Below are 24,462 nucleotides of genomic sequence, written 5' to 3'. Positions count from 1 at the left end.
CACAACCTAGCTCCATCTGGCCTTGCTTCGAGTAGCTGTCAGGCTAGTGGGGGAAACAGCTATGCAGAAGCAGCTTGGGGGCAGCGTGTGCATTACTGGCACTGCTCAGTTCTGTAAGAGGCACAAAGGAGCGAGGACGGGGAAGCCTTCCAAGGCCTCGGGGTAGATAAGGAGTGATAGGGCGATTGATGGTTAACAGTCAACAGTAAATACAATAGTCTGTACATGCATAACATTTCTTTTTTTAAAATTTCTTTATTGGGAGTAATGGTTTATAGTTGACAGTAAATACAATAGTTTGTACATGCATAACATTTCTCAGTTTTCCACATAGTAGTACAACCCCCACTAGGTCCTCCTCCGCCATCATGTTCCAGGACCTGAACCCCCCCCCCGCCACCCACCCCAGAGTCTTTTACTTTGGTGCAATACACCAACTCCAGTCCAAGTTCTGCTTAATGTTTCTCTTCTGATCTTGTTTTTTCAACTTTTGTCTGTGAGTAAGATCATCCCATATTCATCCTTCTGTTCCTGACTTATTTCATTTGACGTGATTTCTTCAAGCTCCATCCAAGAAGGGCTAAAAATGGTGAAATCACCATTTTTTTATAGCTGGGTAGTATCCCATTGTGTCTACATTGTAGTATTCCATTGTGTGGAATACACACAATGTATTTGTTTATGCCACATTGGAGGCATTCACTCTACCACTGAGCCACCTTCCTGGCCTCTCTAGAAATTTTTATTTCATGGCTGTATGATCCTGAGAAATTAGCTTAACCTCCAGTGGGAACAATTACACCTTCTGATAAAGATGCAATTATGAACTCCCGTTCATTGGCATTTCATAAAAGGCAGTTGTGTCACCAACTAGGGACATGTGCTAGCGGTAGTATGTGGCATCTTATACTCAGGGCTGGACCTCTTAACAGACACATTCTGAATTCATGAAGACGGCTTCTGCAAAAACCAGGGGTAGGTGTACTTGGGTTCAAGCCCCCGGTTCCCACCTGCAAGGGGAAAAACTTCACAAGTACTGAAGTAGGGCTGCAGGTGTCTCTCTGTCTCTCTCCCTCTTTTTATCTTCCCCGTCAATGGCTCCCTACGGGTATCTATCTCCTCCACCACCCTTTCCACTGTGACAACAGAAAACAGATTAAAGTAGAGGAGACCTGGAAGCTACCCAGGAGCCCAACAACAGATGAGTGGCTGAGCAAGTTGTGGTCTATATACGCAATGGAATACTGCTCAGCTATAAAAAATAGTGACTTCATCATTTTCAGCCGATCTTTGGATGGACCTTGAAAAATTTGTGGTAAGTGAAGTAAGTCAAAAACTGGGATGCATTGGATCGACCTTCCCGTGGTGCATCCCGTGAGTACCCATTCATTGGGGAAACTGACGATCCTCCCTAGCCGACTGAATCCACATGGATCCCAGTCACTTTCAAAGCCAGCAACAAGCAGCTCCTGACAGCTTTCAAGCTGTTGGTCCTGCTCTTCGAGTCCTCCAACTTAATGTTGAGGGGCTGTCCTTTGCCAAACGCGTTCTTATTGGTCAATTGGCGATACAGCATCAGGCAGATGTTATCTGCCTACAAGAAACACATATAGAAGTCGATGAAGCTGCTCGATTCACCATCAGTGGATTCAATTTAATATGCTATAATCTCCATCCTAAACATGGCCGAGCCATCTACGCCAAATCGTGTCTTGCGGACGTTTACCACACGGCCTCTTCGACCTTCTACGACTCCATTACTATTGGAACTATTCAGCTCGTCAACGTATATAAGCCTCCCAGTGCCTCATGGGATAACGAGGTCCTGCCTAGCCCAAATCACCCAGCCGTTTACGTTGGAGACTTTAATAGTCATCACCAAGACTGGGGATATTCCTCCACTCGTGCTGACGGCTCTATCTTAGCCGACTGGGCTTCAGCGAATGACCTCTCCCTATTATACAATCCCAAACAGCCAGGCTCTTTTCACAGTGCTAGATGGAATAAAGACTCGTCACCCGACCTGTGCTGGATTAGCACAGTCAACGGCCAAGCCTTTCCCGCTACGAGACAAGTTCTCAAGGACTTCCCGCACAGTCATCACCGCCCAGCTATCAACCACATTGGTCTCCAGCTCCCACTGTTTCTGTGCTCGGAGAAACTAAGATGGAACTTTCGGAAAGCAAACTGGTGTCTGTTCAGTGATCTTACCAACAAATCTATTCCTGCAATTCCAATTAACTCTATCCCCTCTGAAGATTCCTACAGGCGCTTCCGCCAAGCCATCTTCAAAGCAGCTTCCCAAGCTATTTCTCGTGGGAGACGTGCTAACTATACGCCTTGTCTTGATGCTGAATGCGAGCAACTACTAAAGCAGTATGATGAGTCGGGCAACCCAGATGTGGCTGACCATCTCATTGCCTCCCTGGATGCAGCACGCCAAGCCCGCTGGCAACAACTCACGGAAAGTCTGAACTTCACCCACTCAACTTCACCCATCGTCCCGTATCTCCAAACTCAGTGGCCAGTCACCTAACTCAAGTTGGACATGGTAAGATCGACCCAGTCTGGAAAAGAGAAATTTCCCATGAGTGGTCATCCCACTTCCGGTTATCTTGTCCATCTCCAAAACTCTCTCCCTTTACACTGTCTGAACTGGAAGACGCTTTGAAGAGGGTTAAACCAGGAACAGCTGCTGGCTATGATAACATCACCCCAGAACTCATTCTTAACCTGGGTCCCGTGGCAAAGAAGTGGCTCGCTTCATTCCTGTCCCACATCTTGGAATCTGAATCTATGCCCAAAATTTGGCGTCGTGCGAAGATAATAGCAGTTTTGAAACCAAAGAAAGACCCAACACTGGCCGCCAGCTATAGACCAATTTCTCTCCTCTCCGTGTGTTACAAACTCCTTGAGAGGCTGCTTCTGTCACGTATTTCTCATCTTACAGAGAAATTCCTATCACCCGCCCAAGCTGGTTTCCGCCCAGGAAGATCTACCTGCGAACAAGCCCTGGCCCTCTCAACTTACATTGAAAATGGATTCCAGAAGAATTTAAAGACGGGTGCTGTCTTTGTTGATCTCACAGCAGCCTATGACACGGTTTGGCACCGTGGTCTCCTAGTCAAGATCTCAAGATGCCTGCCTCCATGGGTGGCCAACACTATATCGTTTCTTCTCCAAAACAGAAGATTCCGGGTGCATCTGGGTGACAAGTCTAGCAGATGGAGACTTGTCTCAAGTGGCCTCCCCCAGGGCTCTGTTCTGGCTCCTACGCTATTCAATCTTTACATCAATGACCTCCCAGAAACTTCTTCAAGGAAGTACATCTACGCTGATGACATCTGCTGTGCAACTCAGGCATCAGAGTTCGACATCCTCAAGGAAACACTCACGAAAGACATGTCTCTGATATCTGATTACTGTAAAAAATGGCGACTAATCCCTAGCACTGCAAAAACGGTATCATCTGTTTTCCATCTACACCATGCCTTGGCCTCACGTGAGCTTAATGTGCAGCTTGGCGATATGAGAATCTGGCATGAAGCCCAGCCAGTCTATCTTGGCGTTACTCTCGATCGCACCCTGTCATTTCACGAACAACTCATAAAAACTGCAGCAAAGGTGGGCACGAGGAATCACATCATTGCAAGACTGGCCAGCTCCTCATGGGGCGTGAGCGCTTCCACACTACGATCATCCTCTCTGGCATTATGCTATTCCACTGCAGAATACTGTGCCCCAGGATGGTTCCGTAGCCCCCATGTCCACTTGGTCGATTCCAAATTATATTCCTCCATGAGGATCATTTCTGGAACCATCCGTTCCACCCTGGTTCCATGGCTGCCAGTTCTTAGCAACATCACCCCGCCAGATATTCGTCGGGATGCGGCATCATCTAAGTTCATTTCCCACGTCTACGCTCGACCGGACCTGCCAATATACGCGGAGATCTTCGCCCACCCTGTCCAACGCTTGACGTCTCGGCACCCAATCTGGTCCCCTACGCCTACACTGAACTTCTCTGTTCCAGACTCTTGGAAACAGAGTTGGCAGTCAGCTGAGGTAAAGAACAAACACCTCATCACAGACCCCTGCGAGCGTCAACCCGGCTTTGACCTGGCACGTTATGATTGGGCCCTCCTCAATCGCTATGGAACAGGCCATGGCCGGTGCGCCGCTATGTTCCATCGCTGGGGAGCCAGAGACGACCCGAACTGCCCTGCGGCTCCAGACAGACTATGACCCACATAGTCAACGACTGCCACCTCTCCAGATTCAAAGGAGGTCTCGAAACTTTACATCAGGCTCAACCTGACGCTGTTGACTGGCTACGGAAGAAGGGCAAACGCTAGAAGAAGAAGTCAAAAACTGAAGGATGAATATGGGATGATCTCACTCTCAGGCAGAAGTTGAAAAACAAGAACAGAAGAGAAAACACAAGTAGAACCTGAACTGGAATTTGCGTATTGCACCAAAGTAAAAGACTCTGGGGTGGGTGGGTGGGGAGAATACAGGTCCAAGAAGGATGACAGAGGACCTAGTGGGGGTTGTATTGTTATATGGAAAACTGGGGAATATTATGCATGTACAAACTATTGTATTTACTGTCAAATGTAAAACATTAATTCCCCAATAAAGAAATTAAAAAAAAAAAAGAAAGAAAGAATAGGGGCTGGGCAGTAGTGCAGCGGGTTAAGTTCACATGGTGCAAAGTGCAAGGACCGGTGTGAGGATCTTGGTTCGTGCCCCTGGCTCCCCACCTGCAGGAGTCAGTTTGCAAGCAGTGAAGCAGGTCTGCAGGTGTCTGTCTTTCTCTCCCCTTCTTTGTGTTCCCCTCCTCTCTCCATTTCTCTCTGTCCTATCCAATAACAACAGGTATAACAATAATAACAACCACAACAAGGTCAACAAAATGGAAAAAATAGCCTTTAGGAGCAGTGAATTCATGAATTCACAGTGCTGGCACTGAGCCCCAGCAATAACACTGGAGGCAAAAAAAAAAAAAAAGGAAAAAGAAGAAAAATAAATATGGCTAGGACCTTGGAGAATATTCTGTGACTTCAGTTCACTCATGTTTTTCTGTATCTGTCTCCATCACCCATCTCTTGGTCCCAAACCCAAGCTATTCATCAAACACCAGCTCTCTGGCTCCCTCCTTCTTTGCCTGGCTGTCCATCATGCTGCCTTCTGTCTGGCTGAGCTTGAGACCTCATCTCAGTGGGATCACACAGTGTTTGTCTTTTGGGACCTGCATTGTTTTACTTGGCACCACTTTTCCCATGACTTATCCATGTGGTAGCATGTGAGACACTCACTTCTTAATTGTATTTGATTTTCACTAATTGAAATCTAAATAGCTGCATAGGACTCCTGGCCGCTGCCTTGGTCAGTACAACTCGAGGGATCAGCAGGGTAATTGTCAGCGAAAATGGGAATGACACAGGCTTCTGTCCTAAGTCTCTAGTCCTGGGTTGTATGCCCAAGAGAGTTGAGTGCCAGCAGAGTCTCAATCAGACAGATGAACTAAGGGGGGGGGTAGGGAGCCCCCACAGTGAGGTCTGGGAGCAGAGGCTGAGACACACGGAGCAACCCAGAGAACGTCTTGCAGAGCCCATTCTCGCTTCTCCCGTTTCAGTGCCAGCAGAAGGCCCTTCCTGCTCTACGTGGCCCTGGCTCACATGCACGTGCCCCTGTCCAGGATGCAGCCCCTCCCAGACCCCCAGGGTCGGGGACCTTATTCCGCCAGTCTTCAGGAGATGGACAGCCTGGTGGGTCAGATCAAGGACACAGTTGACCACACAGCGAAAGGAAACACACTCCTCTGGTTTACAGGTGAAGAGGCAAGCTCTGTGAAGCACAGTCTGGCCCTGTGGTTATATTAATGGGAAAGAAGGTTTGCTTTGAACTTGGCTTGTGCACGTGCACACACACGCACGCACACGCACACACTCTATTGTTGGCTAGCTTGAATGCTGAGCCCTCGGAAAGCCCTGCAGGGGGACTGACTTGTCTCCCTTGCTGGTCCCTGGCACATTGATTGTGTCTGTCTGGGTGTTCCTCTTGATTATTAATAAATTGTTTTTGACATTGTGAACCTGTGTAGTTCACTCAATAGAGCCCTTTCTTCCTTTCTCTCTTTCTCTCTTTCTTTCTCTCTTCCTTCCTTTTTTAAAAAAAAATATTTTATTGATTTTATTTTTGATGCAGATGAGATGCAGAGAGAGAAAGACACAGAGAGGAACACCAGAGCACTGCACAGCTCTGGCTTATTGTGGTGCGGGAGATTGAACCTGCGACTTGGAGCCTCAGGCATTAGAGTCTCTTTGCACAGCCATTATGCTGTCTCCCCCCACCCCCTTCCTTTCTTTCTTTCTTTGCCAGGGCATTCACTATACAGCTCTGCTTTATGGTAGTCAGGGGATTGAACCTAGCACCTCGGACCCTCCCGTATGAGAGTCTTTTGCATAACAGCTGTGCTATCTGCCCAACCAGAGTGCAGAGTTGACTCTGTTCAAGGACAGGATCTGAGGCCCTGGAATCTCGTGGAAGCATCATGCTCAAAAGAAGCTTCATGAGCAGCTAAGTGGTCCTGTGGCCTCTCTCCTCCTTTTTTCTCTTTCTCCCTCATATTTATTTATTTTATTTTTAAGTTTTATTTTTATTTTTTGCCATCTCGGGTTATTGCTGGGACTCTGTGCCTGCACCATGCCACCATTCTTGGTAGCCATTTTTTCCCTTTTTCTTTATTTTTTGATGGGGGGGGGGTATGTGAAAGACGGGAGGTGGGGGAGGAGAGAGAGACAATGAAACAACAAGAGTAACAAAAGGGAAAATAAATAAAAACCAATAATAAAAAAATAAATAAAAAGCTGTGGTTTGGTAAGAAGAGGTGGCAGCAGGATAACAGAACTGGAGAGGATGGTGGAGTAGAGATCTTAGACTCCCCCCCTCCCCCACAGTCAGTCGGGGGATTATGAGACACTGAGTGTTAACTGCTGGGTACACCTAGGTGCTCAGCAAGTTCTGGGTTGTTAGAAAAGTCATGACGCATTTTTGGAAAAAATGGGGGAAAAAAATCTGTCACGGGAGTCGGGCGGTAGTGCGGTGGGTTAAGCGCAGGTGGCACAAAGCGTAAGGACCAGCTCAAGGATGCTGGTTCGAGCCCCCAGCTCCCCACCTGCAGGGGAGTCGCTTCACAGGTGGCGAAGCAGGTCTGCAGGTGTCTGTCTTTCTCTCCCCCTCTCTGTCTTCCCCTCTTCTCTCCATTTCTCTCTGTCCTATCCAACAACGACATAAATAACAACAACAATAGTAACTACAACAACAATAAAAAACAAGGGCAACAAAAGGGAAAATAAATAAATAAATAAATAAATATTAAAAAAAAAAAGTCAGGACTTTTCCAACAACCCAATAGTTGATGGCCATAGTAATCAGATTACAGAGCCATACAAAAGTAAAAGGCGGAAGGTATGGTTTTAACAAGACATTTGAGGGCTGACAAAGCCCACCTCTCTGAAAGTCCATGGAGTCAGGTCTCAGGAGAAGAACAGTTCTTTGAAGGGAAGTCTCTTGTCTAATTTTATCAGTCTCTCTCTCTCTTTCTTTTTTTAAATTACATTCTTATTCATGATTGAGTAGAGACAGAATTGAGGGGGGGGGAGAGGGAGAGAGACACAAAGACACCTGCAGCCCTGCTTCACCACTCAAGAAGCTTTCCCCCTGCAGGTGGGGACAGGGGTCTGACCTGAGTCCTTGCACACTGGGATGTGTGTACTCAGCCTGCCTGGCTCCCTCAGTTCCTCTCTCCACTTGCCTCTATACAGAGATTGTGGGTCCCAAGTGGATGAATTGGTGAGAGTGCCCACCACCAGCCCACTGAACCACATGTGATTCTTTGTTTATTTTTAGGAGACAATGGCCCTTGGGCTCAGAAGTGTGAGCTGGCGGGCAGCGTGGGTCCCTTCACTGGATTGTGGCAAACGCATCAAGGTAAGGGGTTCAGCTAGGGGCTCTGCCTCTGGGGAGACAGTGACTGTCCAGGTGTGAGGGCAAGTGTGTGAGCATCATGCTATGACAGGGGCATGCAGGAGTGTCTTTCTTCCGGTGACAGTTTAATTCTCAATGAGATCATTCTAGGTCGGTGGGCGGCAGAGTGGAGCGGTGGGAACAGCTGATAGCTTTGGAGGCTTTTCCAGGCTGCGCTGGAAAGTCCACTCAGCTCAGAACCCTGTGCCCACCACCTCATTCCCATTCAGTCTGCCTTCTTCCTCCATGAGGGGCTTCTGCTTGACCCAGTTGCCTGAATCTCTGGGGAGGATCCACTGGAATGCTGCCCAGGAAGTGCTCAGCGCTGTGTCGCTAACCCTCACAAGACCTGCACTCAGTAAGCGTTGGCGGGGGGGTTGGAAAACACCGCAAGAAGGATTTTCCTGACCAAGTTTCTGGGTGACTTCAGTCGTGAACAGATGATTTCGTGTCCTGGGCCATTGTTTCAGGCGGCTTTGCTCCCAGGAAGAATTGAAGACACTTGAAAATAACGCCCGTTGTGGACACAGCCCTGCCACAGTGATACTGCTTGAAGTGATCTCTGTGGGCATAGCTCTCAGAGGTGGGGCAGGGGGGCTGGAGACCATGCTCTCACTCTCTCTCTCTCTCTCTCTCTCTCTCTCTCTGTCTCATTTATTTATGTCTTTGCTACCAGGGTTATTGCTAGGGCTACAAATCCATGGCTCCTGGTGGCTATTTTTTATTGGATAAGACAGAGATAAATTGAGAGAGGATGGGGAGATAGAGAGGGCGAGAGGAAGACAGACACCTGCAGACCCACTTCAAGCGTCACTTGTGAATCGACCCCTGCCCCCTCCCCCACCACCATGTGGTATGGAGCCCGGGGCTTGAACTCAGGTCCTTGCGTTTCTCACTATGTGTGCTTAACCTGGTGTGCCACTGCCTAGCGCCCCTTTCTCTTTTTTTCAGGAGAGCCTGAAGGTGAACTTTACTCAGGGGGAAACACTCTTCTTCTTCTTCTTCTTCCTCATTCTCTCAGCTGGATTCCCCCCACCACCACCATGATTCCAGTCTTTTTCCTCTAGAATGCCTTCTGGAAGGTTCTGGGCAGCCAGGTGGAGTCCTGCACAGAGGACACATGGCCATGGGGGTCAGGTCACAAAAGGCTTGGGGGGTCCCTTTGGAACCTCAGCTTCTCACCCCCCCCCCCCCAAGGTTTGTTATCAGTGGGATGGATGCTGTCCATTCCTGCTCTAAGGGCCTGGTCTCTTAGAAGACAGTCAGTGTTTTCACAACAGAGCAGGACAAACAGTACCCAGAGCTCTGCTCCTTTTCTTTCCAAAGCCAGCATGGGACGCCAGGCCTCATGCCTCCTTCCCCTGTTCCCTGGACCCCCAGGGCCCCCCTTTCTTCCTCGCCTTCCCTTCCCTTTCTTGGCCAAGCCTCCGTGCTCAGCTGATGGGATGAGGCAGCGTCTCCTGGATTCATCTTTTCACCCACTGTGATGTGAAGATGTTCCCTGGGGCTTGGCCTGCACCCGTAAGAGGAAGAAGAGACCAAGCTGGGGGTGCAAAGCAGGGGAGGTCTGGCTTGTGCCCCTAGCAGCACAGATCTGGCTCAGAACAGCCGTCCTTCCTGCCCCAACGCCAGACCCATTTCCTACTCGTGACAGAACCAACACCTTGTTTGTCTCCTAGCCGACTGACTGTGCCTCTGTCTGGAAAAATCTCTTGTTTTATTTGAAGAGCAGAACTGTTCCTTCCTCCCTCTTGGTGATGAGGAAGCATTGTGTTGAACTTGGCATCCTCAGCTTCTAGGAGACCTTGGCTGTTTGTAATCTGATGCTATCAGGCCGTTGCATAACCTTTCCCACTGGGAGGTAGGCTCTGGATCCTGGATCTTGTTATCCAGTTGGGGAGGGGAACAGGGCCGAGGAAGGTCAGACCTGGAGCTGGGTCTTGGATGGGGATGTTGGCGGTTGGCCTGGGATCAGGAGGTTAGACCAGCAGGTGACTTTCTGGACCTTCGACTACTAGGTTTGAAATGTCCCCATCCCCACACTCAAGGTCACCCTAGGGCAGCTAGAATCCCGGTGCTGAGCCAGAAGCCTGGCTACCTGTGTTTCTAGAAAACTAGTAAGTATACTGTGGCATCCTGGACAAGGGCACATTTCTATTTAGAGACAACTGGCTTCTTAAGAATATGCAGTAGAACAGGTACATTCTTCCTGAGTCAAACACACCAAGGCCTTTATGGGCCAGGCAGGTGCAGAAATGAAGCAGTGTTCATTTTCATGGGTGGTGGAGAGAGTCAGGAACACAGGAGCTGGGTGTGAAGACCCTGTCTAGTTATTTTCAGAAATTAATTTTAAAACTATTGTGCCTTGGCTGGGGAGGTGGCTCAGTGGTAGAATATATGCCTTGCATGAAAGATGTCAAAGGTTTGATCCCCAAGATCTCTTAACAAGAAAGATAAACAAGTAGGACATCATTTAATGGTAGAATACTGCTCTGGCTGATTCTCTCTCTCTCTCTCTCCCCCTCTCCCCCTCTTTCTTTCTCAATAATAAAAAAAAATAGTAAAAATGATAGTCCCCACATCTATCCAAACTACCAAATGGCTGAATGCATTGCAATAGGCCTCAGGCTGCTATTTAAAAGTATGTATTTATGTGGTCCGGGAGGTGGCGCAGTGGCTAAGGCACTAGACTCTCAAGCATGAGGTCCTGAGTTCAGTCCCCAGCAGCTCATGTACCAGAGTGATGTCTGGTTCTTTCTCTCTCTCTCTCTCTCCTATCTTTCTCATTAATAAATAAAAAATCTTTTTAAGAAAAGTACCTATTTATTATTATTATTTTACCAGAGCACTGCTCAGCTCTGGCTTTTGGTGGCATGAAGGATTGAACTTGCGACTGTGGAGCCTCAGGCATGAAGAGTCTTTTTTGCATAACCATTATATTATCTTGCCCTGCCCAGATTGCAATTATGTATTTGTCTATATATGTATTTTAAAATATTTTTATGTTGGATAGGACATAAATTGTTATTGGATAGGACAGAGAGAAATTGAGAGGGGAAAGGAAGACAGAGAAGGAAAGAGACAGATACTTGCAGCCCTGCTTCACCATGGGTGAAGCTTTCTCTCTGCAGGTGGGGACCAGGGGCTTGAACCCGGGTCTTTGCTCTTTGTCATGTGTATGTGTGCGCTTAACCTGGTGCGGTACTGCCTGGCCCTCAGGTTGCACTTTTCAAGCTGCAGGATGTTTTTGTCTGGCTTTTCATTTTTATTGCATTTGTTGGGTCCTTGCATGGTAGGCAGGATGCTGAGGAACCTTACTTAAAATCTTGTACTCTGGGGGCCGGGTGGTAGTGCACCGGGTTAAGTGCACGTGGCGCAAAGTGCAGGGACCGGCGTAAGGATCCCCGTTCGAGCCCCTGGCTCCCCACCTGCAGGGGAGTCGCTTCACAGGCGGTGAAGCAGGTCTGCAGGTGTCTGTCTTTCTCTCCCCCTCTGTCTTCCCTTCCTCTCTCCATTTCTCTCTGTCCTATCTAACAGCAATAATAACAACAATAATAACAGCAATGATATACAACAAGGGCAACAAAAGAGAAAAAAATGGCCACCAGGAGCGGTGGATTCCTGGTGCAGGCACTGAGGCCCAGTGATAATCCTAGAGGCAAAAATAAATAAAAGAATTAATTAATTTAAAAAAACTCTCATATTCTTTCCCCACAAACCCTTGAGAGAAATAAAATCATTTTCCCTTCTTATGGCTCAGATGACTGACTCCAAGGGTGGTTAGAAATTCTGTCCAAGGCCACCAGCCAGTGAGAAACAGTGACCTTGGCACTAGAACTGTGGTCTACCTGGCTCCAAAGATATCTTCCTACTTACCTTGCTAATATTTCTTTCTGTTGTCATCACTTTTTAAAGATTTTATTTATTAATGAGAAAGATAGGAGGAGAGAGAAAGAGCCAGACATCACTCTGGTACATGTGCTGCTAGGGATTGAACTCAGGACCTCCTGCTTGAGAGTCCAGTGCTTTATCCACTGTGCTACCTCCCAGACCACTTTTTCATCTTTTTTTTTTTTTTTTTTTTTTAACCAGAGCACTGCTCAGCTCTGGCTTATGATGGTGCAGGGAATTGAACCTGGGACTTTGGAGCTTTAGGCATGAGAATCTCTTTACTGTCTACTCTCTGCCCCTCATTTTCTTTTAAATTACCTTTATTTATTTATTGGGTAGAGACATCCAGAAATTGAAAGGAAAGAGGAGAAGGGAGAAGGGGAGAGAGAGAAAGAGAGAGAGAGAGAGAGAGAGAGAGTCTGACTTGCAGCCCTGCTTCACTACTTGCAAAGCATTCCTCCTGCAGGTGTGGCCCGGGGGTTTGAACCCACATCCTTGCACCTTATAACATGTACACTCAACCAGGTGCACCGTACCACTTGGCCTCCTACTATTTCTTCAGCTCTGGCATCAGAATCAGAACCAGGACCTCGAGCCCTACCCTCTGCTTATTAAGTCAGACTCTAGAGGTTTTTGGTTTTTTTTTTCCTGCACTGAGAACTTTCCAGGCCTCCTGATGAGCTCCGCTGCCTCCGTGACTCAGTAAGACACGGCATTTGGGCTTTTCTGGGAAAGATGGCTGTTCCCAAGCGTGGGCCGTGGTGAGTCTTCCTCGGGTGGCCCTGGATCCGAGGCATCACGGAATGCCATGTTGCTTCCTTAGCCAAGGCAGAACAAGTAAGCAAGCTCATGAATCATGGTTCTGTTTATATTTTGGTTGCTGAGGCTAAATATTTATTGCTTTAAGTAAGAAGTGCTGCTTTAATCAGAGTCATAACTAACCGCAAATGCATTGAGATGCTTTTTTGGGCCCATCCAGCATCCCTTTCTCAGCAGAAAGCCAGACCAAACGCTTTTTACTGTCTAGGCACCACCACTCAGAGTATTTAAGATGCGTTGGAAATGACAAATAGCTTTTGAAGTCAAAACTGCACGGGAGTTTTGAGACTTCAAAAAGTTTTGAGTTAGCTTTGAGACTTATCTGTTATCTTAAATAACGCTTACAATTCATATTTATGAAACTGTGACATCAAGTTATAAATCTGGGTTTATCATCTGGGTGACAGAAAGCACATTAGCAGGGCCAGGTGGTAGCACACCTGATTAAGTGCACACATTACAGTGTGCAAGGACCCAGGTTCAAGTCCCCAACAGGTCTGCAGGTGTATTTCTTTTTTTATTTTTATTTATTTATTTATTTATTTATTTTGCCTCCAGGGTTATTGCTGGGGCTCGGTGCCTGCACCACAAATCCACTGCTCCTGGAGGCTATTTTTTTCTCCTTTTGTTGCCATGGTTGTTTTATCGTTGTTATGGTTATTATTATTGTTGTTATTTATGTCATTGTTGTTGGATAAGGACAGAGAGAAATGGAGAGAGGAGGGGAAGACAGAGAGGGGGAAGAGAAAGACAGACACCTGCAGACCTGCTTCACCGCTTGTGAAGCGACTCCCCTGCAGGTGGGGAGCCGGGGGCTCGAACCGGGATCCTTACGCCAGTCTTTGCGCTTTGTGCTATGTGCGCTTAACCTGCTGGGCGACTGCCTGACTCCCGGTGTCTAAATTTCTTTCCTTCTCTCTATCTCCCCATCCTCTCTCAAATTCTCTCTGCCGTGTCAAGTAAAAATAGAAAAACACAAAATGGTGGCAGGGAGTGGTGGATTCCTAGTGCTGGCAGCAATACCCCTGGTGACAAAAACAAAACTAGTATCTAGGCCAATTAAATCACTGAGAAGGGGACCTTGGTGTGGATATTATTATCTGAAAAAAAAAAAAAAAAACCCTCCCCTCGCTTTAATGATTCTAATAGGCACTCGTGAATGAGAATCCTTGTCTTAGAAGATTTCACAGGTGAGTTTGCTGACTATCTGGTTAGACCCAGATGCAAATTCTCACTCATTTATGAGCTCTGTGACCTTGGGCGAATTGCTTAACTTCTCTGAGCTTCTGAACATCGGGGATCGCGGTGCTTAGCTCACTAGGGTGTCATAAGGATTAAATGTGACAGTATAGGGCAACCCTGGGCAGGATACTTAGAAGTACATCGCTGGGTGCTTGAGAAGTCCTCAGTAAGAGGTGTCAGGGGCCAGGTAGTGGGGCCTCTGGTTGAGCGTCTGAGCCCAGGGGAAGGCTTCATGAGTGGTGAAGCGGGGCTGCAGGGGTCTCTCTGTCTCTCTTTCTCTCTATCTGCCCTTTCTCTCTGGATTTCTGACTGTCTATCCAATAAATAAAGAAAGATAATAAAAGAGAGGGGTTATTGTTACTGGTATCATGATGGGGAAGTCAGAATGAGCCCCCATTAGTAGGAGTAGGTAAGTGTGATTTTTTTCTCTTTTCTTTTTTTCCTTTGTTCCTTCCTTCCTTTTTTTTTATTGCCACTGGTGTTATTTTTTATCTTATTTTTTTTTTAATTTATTTTCCCTTTTGTTGCTCTTGTTTTTATTGTTGTAGTTATTGTTGTTGTTATTGATGTTGTCGTTGTTGGACAGGACAGAAAGACATGGAGAGCGGAGGGGAAGACAGAGGGGGAAAGAGAGACAGACACCTGCAGACCTGCTTCACTGCCTGTGAAGTGACCCCCTCAAACCGGGATCAAACCGGGATCCTTCTGCCGGTCCTTGCGCTTTGCGCCACCTGTGCTTAACCCACTGCGCTACCACCTGACCGCCACCACTGGTGTTATTGATGGGATTCAGTGCTGGCACTCTGAATTCACCATTCCCGGTGACCATCTTTTCCTCCTTCATTCTTTCCTTCCTTCCTTCCTTTCTTCGTTCCTTCCTTTTTTCCCCTCTCCTTTCTATTTTATTTGATAAGACAGAGAAATTGAGAGGGGAGGGGAAGATAGAGAGGGAGAGAGAAAGACAGACACCTGCAGACCTGCTGTGGCTCGTGAAACATCCTCTGCAGGTGGGGAGTGGGGAATCGAGCCCCAGTTCTTGCGCATGGTCAGATCGTCATTAAAACCGTCCACCCTTGGGGCGCCAACGAGATAGTGGGATTTGGAAGGAAACGGTGTGTACACTGTAGGGGATAGATTCCTCTTATGACTACTTGCACATGTTCAATTAAGATAAATTCCTTCAGAGCACAAGGATGGAAGCTATGACCAGAATGTGTGTGTGTGTGTGTGTGTGTGTGTGTGTGTGTGTATGTATGCGTGTATGTATTTTTGCCTCCAGGGTTATTTCTGGGGCTCGGTGCCTGAACTGTGAACCCACTGCTCCTGGAGGCTACTTTTTTTCCTTTTGTTGCCCTGGTTGTTTTTGGTTATTATTATTATTGTTGTTATTAATGTTATTGTTGTTGGGTAGGACAGAGAGAAATCGAGAAAGGAGGGGAAGACAGAGAGGGAGAGAGAAAGATGAGACACCTGCAGACCTGCTTCACCGCTTGTGAAGTGACTCCCCTGCAGGTGGGAAGCTGGGGGGGCTCGAACCGGCATCCTTAAGCCGGCCCTTGCTCTTGGAAACTTAACCCGCTGCGCTACCGCCCGACCCCTGACCAGAATATATTATCCTGCCTTTCTGTTAAATTTAGAACCCCTGGTGCAAGCAGAACTTGATGATCCAGCTTTATGGCGTGTGAGGAGGGCTGCCAATCCAGGGGTCGCACTGAAGAGCTTTCTGCAGTCAGCCTTTTGTCTCTTCTAAATTCACACATCTTGGCACATGGGCTGTCCAGTTTGTGGGCCTCTGTGTGCTTTACCACTGGCTCAGAACCCCCGGCACCTCCAGTGTGTAGTAACCCTTTGCTGGGACCAGCCAAACACAACAGAGTAACTGTCTCTGGAAAAATTAAAAAAAAAAAAAAAAAAAGACAACAAAGTGGAGGGCAAGAAAGACAACAAAGTGGAGGGCAAGAAGGTGGCTCATTGATAACAGCTCGCACCCTCTATGCATGAAGCTCTGGTTCAAAGCCCAGCACTGTCTACAGAAAGCGCCAAGGAAGAGAAAAATGAGTAGAAAAATATAAATGGCAGAGCAGTGCTCAGCTCTCTCCTTTTCACAGTAAGAAGAAAAAAAATGTAGGGGGGTCAGTTATGTGAAAAAAGAAAAAGTGGCAGAAATGAAAATAATTTATAAAATACGTTTAAACACACACACACACACACACACACACAACCTTCTTTAATTACCACATTACTAGTCTTCAACAGAAAGGATAACTCTTGGTGAAGATTAATAAGCAAAATTGTAACTTGGGAATTTTTTAGAAATTGAGAAAGAAGGGGATTGAACTCAGGACCTCATGCATGATAGCCCAATGCTTTATCCACTGCACCGCCTCCCAGACCACTTTTTCATTATCTTTTATTTATTTATTGGGTAAAAACAGCCATAAATTGAGAGGGAAGGGGATGAGGGAGAGAGGCACAGAGACACCTGCAGTCCTGCTTCACCACTTGCAAAGCTTTCCCCCTGCAGATGGGAACCAGGGGGCTTGAACTCTGGTCCTTGTGCATTGTAATATGTGCGCTTCACCAGGTGCACCACCATCTGGCCCCCTAATATTCAAAATTTAGGAAGTAAGGGCTAATGTGCTCTTGACTCCAGCACCTGCTCTCTGTTTGAACTAATGGCATGGTGGATTTTTTTTGTTTGTTTTTATTTATTTTTTATGTTTTTATTTATTTCCTTTTTGTTGCCCTAGTTTCCATTGTTGTTGTAGTTATTATTATTGTTGATGTCATCATTGTTGGATAGGACAGAGAGAAATGGAGAGAGGAGAGGAAGACAGAGGGGGAGAGAAAGACAGACACCTGCAGACCTGTTTCACCACCTGTGAAGCGACTTCCCTGCAGGTGGGGAGCCGGGGGCTCGAACCGGGACCCTTACACCAGTCCTTGTGCAGACATGGTGTTTTGCTTTGTTCTGTTCTTGGATACGAAGCTTTCACCTTTCCTATGCATCTGATCTGGGGTGCTAAGGAAGTCTGTTTAAATGTGGGGCAACATGGGATTTGGAAAGAAATGGGCTCAACGCAGCGGGTTAAGCGCATGTGGCGCAAAGCTTAAGGACCGGCAGAACAATCCCGGTTCGAGTCCCCGGCTCCCCACCTGCAGGGGAGTCGCTTCACAGGCGGTGAAGCAGGTCTGTAGGTGTCTGTCTTTCTCTCCCCCTCTCTGTCTTCCCCTCCTCCTCTCTCCATTTCTCTCTGTTCTATCTAACAATGATGACATAGATAACAACAATAACTACAGCAACAATAAAAAAACAAGGGCAATAAAAGAGAAAATAAATAAATTAATTAAACTTAAAAAAAAAGAAATGGGCTCAGTATTTCCCTCCACCTCTGCCCCAGGCTCCACATACGTGCCGTGCCCCCGGGGAAGGCGGACCATCTGCAAAGCCCAGCACATGTTATCATGAAAGCCGCCTCCCTGCTCTTTGGCCCTAAGCTGATTCTGAAGTCATATATTCCAGGGCCACGTGGGGGTGCTTTTCATGCTTGCTGCCGCTCCCCAGCCTCTGTTCCGTGTGCATGAATAATCAGAGATGAGGGGCTCCGTGTGTACTTAGGGGAGGCATGGCTCTCCCTCCCTGGGGAGGGTCCAAATGAGGACTCTCTCGGGCCAGTTTGAAAGGTTCCCCATTCAGCCTGCTTGTGTCCACTTGGCTTGCAGAGCCCCACACCCCTTAACATAAACAGTCCCTCCAGTGAGTTTTTTGTTTGTTTGTTTGTTTGTTTCCTACTTCAACAACACTTGGGAGACCCAAAAGTAGGTTAGAAGAAAACCCCAAGAATTCTGGGCATTTCCGGTATGGTGTGCAGGGCCAGGAACATCAAAGATTCTGTTTGCTCAAGTGTTTGAGTAAAAAGTGACTGAAGCCTTGGCCACGGGGGGCCCCCTCCTCCCTCTTGTGATCTTTGCTTTCATACTCGAGCCAGCTGAATGACCGTGGGGGACTTGCATGACCACGGGTCTGTGTGAGCCTCATACAGCATTTGCCTTGGAAAGTATTCTCGCACGCTAACTCGGTGGAATCCTTGGCTCAGTGAGGACGAGGGTGTGTGTGTGTGTGTGTGTGTGTGTGTGTGTGTGTGTGTGTGTGTGTGTGTGTGTGTGTGTGTTGTGGAGATGGTCATGGTTAATTTAATGCAACATGTATTCAGGATGTTTTCATAAAACATGACCTCACTGCTTCCAGCCTGCTGGCCCTCATAGTGGTGGACAATTGTGACCTAGTAGTTATAAAAATAACTCCTTTAATTTCCACTCCAAAGTGTAAATAAATGGTGGATGTAGATGCTTCTCACCTCCCCACAAGACACGAAAGGTCAGAGCTCTACATGTCTGCAGCCTCTCCGATGTCAGGACAACCCATGAGTTCAGGGAAAAGCAAAGTAACAGAGAACAAAATAGAGCACTGAACTTCGTGCCAGGTCAGTCAGTGGGCAGACCAAAGAGCTAAGGGAGTTTCTGCCTTTCTCTCTTTGCCAGCAGGGATTTCCCCCCCCATCCGAAACAACAGTTGCATTATGATCTCCAGGAAGACACATTCATTGTTGCAATAAATATCATGAAGTACCTGCTTGCCAAACATAAGCACCTCATGTCTTGGGTGTGTAAGACCCTTGAAGTCTCGTGGTGTGGGGATACATGGTAAACAAGTCGAGAGAACAAACCAGACCATTGAACGTGTTAAAAAGTGTCACAAAGAAGAGTAAGTGACATGATCCAATAGACTGACTGAGACAGTCACTTACATATGCTGAGTCCAGTAACACAGACAGACAGATTTAGAGAAATCCACTAATTGGATAAAAATAGCCGGGTACTACAAGAAGAGACTCCTTTGCTGGAAGGGTCAGGAGCTCTTAGAGAGTTCTGTTAGAGAGGGGCATTGTCCCAGATAAGTCATTCTTCCATGAGAGAGAAGTCTTGTGTTATCACCAAGAACCAACCTCCTCCCCTCTTCTCGCAGGGGGGAGTCCTGCCAAGCAGACCACGTGGGAAGGAGGGCACAGGGTCCCGGCTCTGGCTTACTGGCCTGGCAGAGTCCCCACCAATGTCACCAGCACGGCCTTGTTAAGGTATGTAACCCAGACTCCCTTGAGACATTGGGGTTCAGAGTAAGAAAAGTCCTGGAAGCTCAGCTTCTGCCTGGCCCAGGTGTGGCTGCTGGCTTCCAAACCTCTGATTGTAGCAGCTTGGAGCTTCCCAGAGGCAAGTTCTCATGCCTTGTAAATTAGCAGAGCACCGGCTCCACTGCAGCCCCCTGGAGCTGAGGTCCCCGTGAAGGGGTGAAGGTCGGTTGTGGGGAGTTGGCACCGGGTCATCATGTCTGCTGGAGAGAAGGATGCAGCATCCTCTCCCTTTGGGGTCTGAGGCAAGCCGACGGAAGACCTTTTATGTTTGGACCCTCCTTCTGAAAGCCTCTGGGAGTCCAGGCAGTTGTCCTGAATGGCTTTGTGAAACAGCATGCCACTGACAATCAGGAAAGGCAGCTAGTGGCAGGGGTGGGGGTGAGGGGAATAGCATAATGGTTATGCAGAGAGACTCTCAAGCCTGAGGCTCCAGGGTCCCAAGTTCAATACCCCGCACCACCATAAGCCAGAGCTGATCAGTGCTCTGGTGAAAAAAAAAAAAAAAAGAAAAGAAAAGAAAAGAAAGAAAGGAAGAAAGAAAAAGATAGGAAAGGAAAGGAGAGACAGAAAGGGAGTCTAGGTATCCACCTGCCCTGCATGGGAGGGAGAAGGGCCCCTACTCCCTCTAGCAGACAAGCAAGGAGAGAGGGAACCCTTAGGTGAAGACATTCGCCATTTTCTGGGATGCGTCTATAACAAGGTAGGTCTGGGCCCTTCCCTTACCAGAAGGGTGATCGATCGCACATGTGATATTTCACTATCACTCTGATCTCCTTTTAAGACAGACACACCGTCTTATAAATGCCATGGAGTCATGGAACCCTGGTTTACAATGGGAACATCTGGCTCTTCATCCTGTATCCAGTGACTAAGTCCCCTCCCACCCCCACCACAATGCTCGTTCATAGTCTCAGTAGTTTTGCTCTCATTATAAACTCATTGACTAGTTCCAAAGGTTCTTTTTTTTTCTGTTTTTTTTTATTGTTGTAGTTATTATTGTTGTTGTTGTTGGATAGAATAGAGAGAAATGGAGAGAGGAGGGGAAGACAGAGAGGGGGAGAGAAAGACAGACACCTGCAGACCTGCTTCACCGCCTGTGAAGCGACTCCCCTGCAGGTGGGGATCCGGGGGCTCAAACTGGGATCCTTTTGCCAGTCCTTGTGCTTTGTGCCACCTGTGCTTAACCCACTGCACTACCACCCGGCTCCCATTCCAAAGGTTCTTTACTATTAATCAAAATGCGTTCTGGCCTCGAAGACTCAGCCTGGTGAAGAACAAACTCACTGACTCCCTCCGGCACTCCTAGTCTGCAGGGAGAGAGAAAGAGGATACTCGGCGGGGTTGGGGTGGATGGAGAAGACAGATAGTTCTGATGACTAAAAAAGAGGGTGAGAGGCACCATGCCTGGCAGCCTCTGGCCCCCAGGAAGTCTGGTGAGGCCTAGCACAGTTGGGGATGGGTGGGTGGTGCCGGCCGGTGTGACGACAGCCCAGGCTGAAATCTTTGATGTCAGGCTGGCTGGGAAGACGGCCAGACAGGCTACTTTTTATAGAGTTGCCTTGGTACAGATCAGCCAAGTGTTCATGTCCTGGGCTGCACAAATAACTCAGCAAGTTACACCACCAAAAAAACAAAGCACACGGGTCTCCTTTGAAGCCTTCCTTTGCTTCTATAGTTACTCCAGCTCCCTCACAGAACCATGACATCTAGCGGATGGTCTTGGGCCTCCAAGGTAACAGTTCGCTTAGGGCCTACTTTGGTGACCAAAAGGAAGTGAGTCTTGGGACAAAGTAATGTTATCAGAGATGGAATTTTTTTAATGAAAAATTATTGTATTATCTTTACTTATATATTGGATAGAGGCAGCCAGAAATCGAGAGGGGAGGGAATGATAGGGAGAGAGACAGAGAGACACCTGCAGCCCTGCTTCACCACTTGTGAAGCTTTCCCCCTGCAGGTGGGGAGCAGGGGCTCGAACCTGGGTCCTTGCGCATTATAACAAGCGCTTTACTACCCGGCCCCAAGATGTGAATTTGTGCTTGTGCACCAGACTTATAGTTGAGATCAAACACAGCAGCACTGGAGAAAGCATTTGGAGAAAGAGCATTTGGAGAAAAAGAAGTAGGACTTACTGAAACTTGGCCTAGGTGGGAATTGGCGAGCAATATCTCTCAAATCCATTCTTCTAGGAAGACTAACGGGAATGTATCTTATAAAGCCAGAAAAAGAAGAGGGACTTCGTGAAGGAAGAGAGGCAAAGGGACATGATTTTGCATAATTTGATGTCTTGACATCAACTTCAGCCCAAATTAGGTTGTAAGCAGTTATTGTGGATGTTAGCCAACAAAGGCCTAATACATGGAATCATAAAGAAAGAGGACATTGGGAGTCAGGTGGTAGCGCGGCAGGTTAAGCGCATGTGACGCCAAGTGCAAGGACCAGCTTAAGGATACCGGTTCAAGCCCCCGGCTCCCCACCTGCAGGGGAGTCGCTTCACAGGCGGTGAAGCAGGTCTGCAGTTGTCTGTCTTTCCCTCCCCCTCTCTGTCTTCCCCTCCTCTCTCCATTTCTCTCTGTCCTATCCAACAATGACAACAATAATAACTACAACAATAAAACAACTAGGGCAACAAAAGGGAATAAATAAATAAATATTAAAAAAAGAAAGAAAGAAAAAGGAAGAAAGAAAGAAAGGAAGGAAGGAAGGAAGGAAGGAAGGAAGGAAGGAAGGAAGACAGAAAGAAAGAAAGAGGACATTAAAACTTCAGGGCAGGGGCCTGGAGGTGGCACACCCACTTAAGTGCTCATTATTGTGTGGGGACTTGGTTTTGATCCCATGCTCCCTGAATTAGGTGGGGCTCCTTCATGAACGACGAAGCAGGTCTGCAGGTCTCTCTCTCCCTCGATGTCTCCTTTCCCTCTCAATTTCTGTCTGTCCTATATAATAATAGGAAAAGGGAGGGGGTATTGTCACTGTGGGTGGTGGATTTGTAGTGCTGGCACTGAACCCCAGCAATAACCCTGGTGGTCAAAATAAAACAAAACTGCAGGGGCCAGGGTGGGTCAGTGGTGCACCCGATTAAGCACACAATTCCCATGATCAAGTACCCCAGTTCAAGCCCCAGGTCCTTACCTGCATGGTAAAGTTTTATGAGCAGTGAAGCAGGGCTGCCAGTGTCTCTCTTTCTTTCTCTTTTATCTCTCTCCTCCCTTCTCAATTTCTCTCTGTTATGTCAAATTTGTTAAAAAGGGAAGGGGAGATGGCCACCAGGTGAAAGTAAATAAAATAAAATAAAATAAAAAGTCAAATAAAATACCCTGGTGGCAAAAAAAACACACACACACACAAATAAAACAGGGAGCTAGACAGTGGTGCGCCCAGCTGAGCACACTTACCACCTTGGAAAGGACCCTGGCTCAACCCCCTCCTCCCCACCTGCAGGGGGGGATGCTTTACCAACAGTGAAACAGGTCTGTAGGTGTCTTTCTCCTTCTCTATCTACCCCTCTCCCCTTTCAATTTCTCTCTTTCCTATCAAATAACAAAATAGAAAGAAAAAAAAAAAGGAAAAGGAAAAGCTGACTGCCAGGAGCAGTGTGGGATTATGTGAGAGCATGGTAGAGCATGGTAGAGCATAGTAGAACTCCCCCATCCTTGAGACAGAGGTCTGAAAAGACACCCACCTGTCAGTCTCTCCCTTTCAGGGATAGAGCTTGGAGGGAACCACTTTTCTGACTCAGTTTTGCCTTGTCAGCCTCCCAGGCTTCACAGAGGCCTGTCACCTCTCACACTTAACTCATTCCCCTGCTGCAGACCAAATGGTGCCTGCTTGAAAGTTCACTTAAAGTTCACCATGTTCACTGTAAGTTCACTGTCTTTTGATCACATACAAAGTATATACTCCAACACTACCTTGCCTGTAACTTAACAGTGAGCCCCCCACACCTCACTTCCGGATTCTTTGATCACCATGACTTACATCAAACTCTGCCCTTCTCTGCTTTATCTCACTCTACTGGTTTAACCACCATGTTTTTCTTAATGCCTTTAGATAATTAACAACTCTTGCTTTATGGTAACTAACTGTTTTGACCTTTTTTCCACTTTTGTTCCACTTGCTATATAAGCTTGTCCTTCTCAGAATAAAATTGGAAGTTCATACCTGAATTTCTCCTGGCTGTTCTTTGCATCACGCGATCACTAGAATCAGTGACGGGAAAGCCAGCGGCTACTTCGGTTGTGAGGCCACCCACATGAGCACAGCAGAGCAGCAGGTTTAGAGTGCTTTCCTCCTGCAGGTCGGGACTGGGGCCTCAAACCTGGGTCCTTGTGCATTGTACCATGTGCGCTCAACCAGGTGAGCCCCTCTCTGTTTCCCCTTCCCTTCTTAATTTTTCTCTGTCTCTATCCGATAGCTAATTAAGTAGTTAATTATTTCATTGGCTTCCACTACAGTTGTTGATACAGGAGTGCAATTTCTCACTCCCCATGACAGGCGTCTGCAAAGCACTCTCACCCCCATCACGCACCAGGACCCCAACACCCTCTCCACCCTTTACCTTCCCCTCCTTCCCCAGAACCCTTTGCTTTGGTGCAGTACACCCCACCCCAATGACATGTCTTTCTTGCTCACTGTCTTGACTCCTCTGTGACACCAGCTTCTCCTAGGTGGGGGTAGGGGTGGAGGCACCACTTGGAGGAAGATCCTCAGCAAACAGCCCAGACCACCATGGCCTTTCCAGACTACACTGCTGTCCGTTGCACCTCCATGTTGGTGGCAGAAACTCTGGACCCTGGACAGGTTGCCGGGCTGTTCTGTCCTCTGTCAGTGCTCACTTCACACTTACTCCCTGGCTTTGCATGAAGTGGAGGTGCCAGCCCGGTCCTGAACCAGCATCTCCAGAGATAAGACATGAGCTTCATGCACCAGAGACACCTTGTACCAGCAAAGGAGGGCTCCTGCCTGGGGGTTGTGGGCAGAAGCCCAGAAAGCAGAAAGCAGCGGGCAGAGAAGAGGGACCACCAGGTAGGTCCCTTCTGCCACCTCTCTGGAGGGCAACGTGCCTTTCCTAGGCCACAAGACCAGAAAGTCAATTGTGACCCCAGTGGCATCCCCGCCCAGGGGAACCCACACACACACACACACACACACACACACACACACACGCACGCACACACACCACCCCGTGTTGACCTCTTTCCTGGCAAGTAAGCTTCACACGGGCCCTGCCCTCCAGTCTCCAAGTTCCACCAGCCTCAGTTGACCTGACCCTCAGGTAAGCGTCTCTGTG

General features: G+C 47.7%; 1 protein-coding gene across 5 annotated transcripts in view; it reads left to right on the top strand.

Moving 5' to 3' along the window:
• The window catches only part of ARSG (arylsulfatase G), a 151,167-nt gene that overhangs the window by 112,772 nt on the left and 13,933 nt on the right, over nucleotides 1-24,462 (top strand). For all 5 annotated transcript variants that reach the window (XM_060202625.1, XM_060202623.1, XM_060202622.1 and 2 more), the window contains 3 exons: nucleotides 5,639-5,835; nucleotides 7,915-7,995; nucleotides 19,010-19,118. In XM_060202625.1, the coding sequence (XP_060058608.1) occupies nucleotides 5,639-5,835; nucleotides 7,915-7,995; nucleotides 19,010-19,118 (387 nt within the window). The remainder of the gene's footprint in view (nucleotides 1-5,638; nucleotides 5,836-7,914; nucleotides 7,996-19,009; nucleotides 19,119-24,462) is intronic.

The sequence above is a fragment of the Erinaceus europaeus genome, chromosome 12 (assembly GCF_950295315.1).
Source record: "Erinaceus europaeus chromosome 12, mEriEur2.1, whole genome shotgun sequence".
NCBI classification, from domain to species: Eukaryota; Metazoa; Chordata; class Mammalia; order Eulipotyphla; family Erinaceidae; genus Erinaceus; species Erinaceus europaeus.
Note: the sequence above shows the minus strand (reverse complement) of the source record. Positions and strands in the feature narration are given on the sequence as shown.